This window comes from Thalia democratica, chromosome 1 (assembly GCF_965202585.1).
Source record: "Thalia democratica chromosome 1, ktThaDemo2.hap1.1, whole genome shotgun sequence".
Taxonomy (NCBI): domain Eukaryota; kingdom Metazoa; phylum Chordata; class Thaliacea; order Salpida; family Salpidae; genus Thalia; species Thalia democratica.
This window is the reverse complement of record NC_139165.1, coordinates 95,936,335-95,942,827: the sequence shown is the minus strand read 5'-3', so window position 1 is coordinate 95,942,827 and position 6,493 is coordinate 95,936,335. Positions and strand designations below refer to the sequence as shown.

Genomic DNA, 6,493 nt, shown 5'->3' with positions numbered 1-6,493 from the left:
TTATTGCTGAAATATGTATAGGAAAAATTAAAAAAAAAACGTTTAAATACAACATTTAGTATCAAAATTAGTTCTAGTTCAAAATACTATTTGTTAGCTATTTTATTGTTATAAAACTTGGCTAATTAAACGAGAGGTCCGTAGGCATTTGGTGGCCAAAGACCATATTTCAAAAATTAAAATATTCTTGGATTTCACTTTTTAACAGACCTAAATTTTTTAAAGTAAATTTCAACTTACTTATGATGTTTACCTAACAATTTTTTTGTTAGTTTTTCACTTCAAAACACATCTAATGTAGTTTCATGATTTTTTACTTATGAACCGCATTTGGCCTGTAAATCGAAGTTTGCCAAAATCTGGTGGTTAAACAAATACTATATTTAGCTGTTAAAAATGTTGTTAAAAAAAATTAAAAAAATTCTAAATCACGTTTACATACTTTAAACTTGTTTATTAAGGTTTTTTCGATTTTACGAGCCATACAGGTATTCTAATATATGCTTAAACAATTAGATCTAGCAGAGCTGCAAGAATTATCGAACTTGCACGTGTGTAAATCGTATATCTAATACGCGCTCCTATATTTTATTAAAATATGGCACCTTTTCTTAATATTATCATCTGCTTAAACATTTTTTTTAAACTTTAAAGCCATTTAAAATAAATAGATTTTAACAGCAAAACTAACAAAAAAATCAGTTTCTTCTTGTTCATTCTTAACTTCTTATTTTTGGCTACGTAAACTATTTTATTCTTTAAAGTTAAAAGGGAAATGTTTCATCATATTTGGAAGACAAAGCTTTGGTAACCTGTGTTAAATAATAGTTATTTACTAGCATATATTTTTGTAAATTTATTTCTGCGTGAACACACGACTTTTTAAGGATGATAATTTGTCATAAAATGATTCAATTTAATACCTCTAAAGGATCATAGTTGTTATTATATAGTTTATTAGAATGAAGTCGTAGTAAATAAATTAAACTGTATCTTTATCTTCGGTTATGCTATAGTTTTAAAGCACACAAAGCATTTAAAACAACTGTTTAGAAGGCATTATTTCAAAAAGTACACAAATATTATTTACTTTTAATTTTACTAAATAATTTACTTATGCTAAGTTTTAAAAACAAAAACAAATTTCTTAAATTTTATTATAAAAAAAAACTGTTTTACTGTGTGGGAGCTTAGTAACTTAAAACGATGTTTTAGACCTATTTAAAAGAAGCACTTTTCTTTTTTGATTTATCATTACGTTTGCAATCAGAATCTCTTTTGTGTGCTTTTTTATTAGAATTTTTTATGACTACCATATTCCAGCTGGTGTGGTTGCTTTTCCGTCTGAGGCAGTCTTACTTCTGTCAGATCTACTTGAAACTGGTGACTCCTCAACAGGTTCTTGTGTAATATTTTTCAGGTTTTTTTATCTTTTAATCATAGTGGCTAATTAAATACGATTATTAAATTATTGACAATGATATAAAGGAACATCGTATAAAATTTTTCATACCATTTTTTCTAATAAGAAGGTTATTAAAGTTCAAGGTTTCTATTCTTTAAGTCAAAAACAACTGTTCTGAGTAGGTAGCTGTCTAAATTGCACGAGCGTACAAAATTATACGAATGCACAACATTTCACGAGGGGATAAAATTTTACGAAAATTAAATTACACTAAGATAACTTTTGAATAAGCAGACAATTTTACACGGGTACTTTTTTTAATTTAAATAGTTTTTAAATTTAGTTTTCTTTTTTTTTTACTTTCACTGTTACCCCTAACCCTTACCCTTGGTCGTTAGCTTATTTTTTTTTAACATTTTTATTTTTGTTTTATAACTGTTTTAATTAGTTATTCGTTTATTTTTATTTTTAATATCATTGTTAACTACTTATCACTATTTATAACCCATGACCTAGGTCAGTAATGATTTTTTTAATCAATTTTTCTATTTTTATTTTTCGTTTTTTTTTTTTTATACTATTTTTTTTATTCTAAGTTTTTTACTGTCGTGCAAAAATTTAACTCGTGCAAAATTGACTCTTGGTTCGAAATCGTCTTCGTGCAATTTTGTTCCCTACTGCAAATTTGGCTTCGAGCAATTGAGACCCGTTCCCGTCAAGAGTAACAGATTTATTTAAATCAATTAAATTGATTCTAGAATTATAAATTACGAAAACTAAATTTTCTAAATGTCATTCGAAATCTAGAAAAAAAGCATGCCTAAGGTTTCAAATATCAAACATTCTAATTACTTTTGCACAGCATGAAAATTTAGAAGTTAAACATAAGATTAGGTTTAATGCACGTTTTTCAAAACTTTTTTTTTATAATGCCTCTTTTTCAGAAAATAAAAGAAAAGAGCACCCCAATTCATTACAGAAAGAAGAAAGTCTATTGTAAATTTGCACCCTTACCTCTTGTTTCCCCTTACAAATAATGTTAAAATATTTCATCCCTTCTCTTTTCCTCTTTCGTTCAATCACTTACCAAATCAAGACAAAATTTGGTGATATTCCTTCATATAGTATTTCCTATTTAAAGTAATTTTTATAATATGTTTCAACATAGCAGCTTATAAACACTGAACTTTAAACTAAAATATCTACTATTTGTAAAAAGTAACATCTTATCACTCTATCCTAGATCTATTTCTAAGACCACAGTTTAGTACTTCTATTTAAAATAATTTCTTTTTTTTTAAATGCTTCAGTATAAATAAACTAAGGTTACAACAAAGGTTTATACCATGATCCGTAGTTTTAAATAGAAAACATGTTTTTAACTACAACTACAAAAAAAAAGTTCTAAAGCATTAACAACTTTTGAATTTGATTATTTTGACAAAAAATTTTTAAAAAGATAAAGTCGCTTAATAAATGATTTTATTACCTATTCAGGACAACCTCATAAGCCTGCAAAAATGTCACTAATGTTGATATTTACTTTTCAGCCGTAAAAATGATTAAAAGGACAGAAAAGCTAATTTTATATATACTAACTTCATTTTTATAGATGCTTAGTATTTTCAATTAGTAAAACAATTGAATATTTTAAAAAGCTTTAAACTATTAAAATTTAGTTTTATCTACTTTACAACAAACTACTAATACGATTAACTAATTAAAGCACTTAAATCTTTGATACTAACTGGAATTTAATTTCTAACTTATATACTTATAAATTTTAAAGATTTTTTTTATCTTAAAAAATTAGAAACAGTTTTTAAAAGGTTTATTTAATTTATAATGCAATATTTATACTGTAATTTTTCTTTAGATATACTATTGACAAGTTGATATAATCTTTGCTAAGTGCTAAAACTAAAGTAAAGTTTACTGACTGTTATTGCTTATTAAAAAAAAAAGAACTTTTTAGTGTTTTTGTTCAGTTATAATTGCATGAGAAATAATTTTACTAGACCATTTTGCAAAAAAATACTTAAAATGATGCCTTGAAAAACTTTTCAGACACTTAATGCATTTTACAACATTAAATAATATTTTCTGAAATACTTTTATTAAAAATCTACTTCTTATACTATATATTCTAAAAAATTGTTTTTTCTTTTAATTTTAGGAACATTGTCAAAAGAAAGTACAGTTGTTTTGCCTTATAAAGGTTTCACTATAACACCTGTAACAGTTCACAAGTTTAACTTACATTTAAGCAATCTTATAAAATACAGTGTACTGATTTTAAACTAAGATTCACTTTGTATGTTTAATACAAAATTATAAATTGCTTTTGGATATAAAAATAAATTATAAATTTGAAACACTTTACTAACTTTTTTTATAATGACCGTTTACTAATATTTACAACGTATGCTCAAGACAAAACTTTAGTAATATTTTACTACTAAACAATAAAAAAGAAAAATAATTTTAAACTTTATATAAATATTTAAAATTTTTACATCATAGATTTTTATTTAAAATTTTAAATATATAAACATGTAGTTTAAAATTAAATTAAGAAACTTAAATTTATTAACAGTTAATAATAGGCAATAGTGTCGTTAGTTTATTTGTTTGGAAAAACTGAGTTTAAAACTTACATAAACTTTTAACATTTCTATTAAATCATAGAAAACAACATTACATTGTTATTTATTTATAAAAAAAAGTTATTATACTTTTGATTATAAATTTTCAAGAAAGTTTTAAAAAGAAAGAGCTAGTATTATTTTACTTAAATTTCTTTTTAATTAATAATAGGCAACGTTAACAGATTAAATAGAACAATACATTTACAAATTTACAACTAATTGTTTTTATTTTGATTATAGTTACAAAAACAAACAAAAAAAATCTTACCTTACCAAGAGAAACTGCCATCGAGCTTTTTTCAACATTGAAATCTTCTAACTCATTAAAGTAAAAAAAAAATTTATTGTTTTTTATGCCTGCTAAATATTTTAAAGTTGCGTCAGTTATAAGTTGTTTTTCTAAATCAAAGAATTTTAAATCCTAAAGCACATATTTATTAATTATTTTAAATATACTAACTCATTTGTAATGTAAAACAATTTCATAGTTAAGATGTTTATGACTTGTTTTCAAATAGAATATAAGTTTTAAAAAAGGTAAAGTAATAATTAGTGAGATCAATTATCTAATTAAGTCAACACAGGTACTTAAATTCTATCCAAAAAAAATTGTTCTATTTGGCACATTAGAAAAAAAAGTTAATAAAATAAGTACGAAACCCTAGATATTGTACAAAGGACTAGAGAAGTATTATTGACAAGTTATGTGCATAGTAACTTATTGAAAGAAAATGATGTGTGCATGCATTTAAACACTATAAAAGTTTCAAGTAAACTGCGTAAAAATGAAGAAAAAAACACATTAAACAATTTTAAACTGACAGAAAAACATATAAAGTTTTAGTCTAGCAGTTCAAGTAGGTTTGAATATTTGCTTCCAGAAACTTGAAGAACTTTTCAGTGGTTTCTTTTGTTTCATCGATATGAACTTGCTCCAAGGTCTTAGAATAAGACAGCAGCTCAGGGAAATGGATGAAGAATCTCAGCAGATGCTCAACACCGTAAGAGTATGACACGGCTGGTTTGAACTGTTCAGCTTCCGCGAAAGTTTCAACATACTGCTGTGTCTCTTCTTTGTACAAACACCTGTTGAGGAGCGCATGATCAAAATTGATTTTTATTGTGCGATTGTATTCGTTGAAGCAGCTCTTTTCAGCGCGGCTCTTTCCAGTACTCACAAAATCCTCCATTATCTTTGATATGGGAAACTTGACAGGCAGCTTGTACAAGTTCTTACCTTGCACAAACGTGGAATCTTTTTGCAGGAACTTGTGGAAAAAGGGCGGCATCTTAATGACTATGTTCAGATTGTTCTTAATTTTCGGTCTCTGCGTATTAGGAGCTACCGTATTAGGAGCTAACGTATTAGGAGTTACCGTATTAGGAGCTACCGTATTAGGAGCTACCGTATTAGACTCTACTAAGGATTCTTCAGACTTTTCTACCTCTTTCACAGCTTTAACGTTCTTGGGCGTCTCTTTAGGTGAGTTCGGTTTAGCAACCAACTTCTTTTTCTTCTTCTTCTTCGACTTTTTGGCCATTTTAGCCTCGGCCTTCTCCCTGAGCTCACTCTGCAGCTTGACGTTGTCATCAGTCATCTTTATCAACCTGTCACTGCCAACTCTCTCGTCCCACCTACTAGACCAGTTTTGGTAGTGGATCATGTACGGCTTTTTGTCATCATCTGGGTACACTTTTGTTACGGTGGCCGTCCATAGTTGGCCACGGTCCTTGCACAGAACCTTCTCTCCCTTTTCAAACTTCATTTTGCTTACAGGCGCATCACTTGAATCCTCACTGTCTCTCGAAACCGGATCGACAACCTTTATGGTGAATACAGTTGAAAAAAACATCAACTTGTTGTTCAAGTTTAAATAGTTTGTTAGTGGCATAAACTAGTTTAAAAAGATTAAATTTTAAACTTTGTTGAAATTTTTTAAAATTATTTCAGATTATAACTTTTCCAAAGTCAGTTTACTATTTTAGAATTTATGGAAATTTAAATTATATTTAAAAGAAATTAAAATAATAACCTTTTTACGCTTGAGTTTTCTAGGATTTGTGTCAGCTGGTGCCATTTGTGATTAATATTACTTCTAATTCAATCTATAATAAATATTGATTAGAATGCGATGTTTTTAAAGCTGTATGGATATTTCATAAAGTAGTTTATCTAGGTAAAATTTTGTTTCATAATTAAGCTAGGTTTGTTTAACATTTAGACTTTTAATTTTTTGTACGAAGTCATACACGTTTCTGTTTAAAACTAGAAGGTACTGTTGGACTCTTAAAACACCTAAACTGAATAAACTGACAATTGAAAAAAAAATTATATACAATAGGTGTATAATATTTTATTTAAAAAAAGTATAGTAAAACAGTAAAACTAGCAAATACTTACTCTATAACAATTTAACAAAAAAACATTATTTACTTTTAT

At 26.7% G+C, this 6,493-nt stretch overlaps 1 protein-coding gene across 1 annotated transcript; it reads right to left on the bottom strand.

Moving 5' to 3' along the window:
* Positions 1-4,898: 4,898 nt before the first annotated feature.
* LOC145841669 (mortality factor 4-like protein 1) lies at positions 4,899-6,131 on the bottom strand. The gene is made up of 2 exons (XM_082949024.1): positions 6,087-6,131; positions 4,899-5,876 (listed from the first exon to the last, which is right to left on the bottom strand). Exons 1-2 carry the CDS (start codon positions 6,129-6,131, stop codon positions 4,899-4,901), a joined length of 1,023 nt encoding a protein of 340 aa, XP_082805150.1.
* Positions 6,132-6,493: the final 362 nt, after the last annotated feature.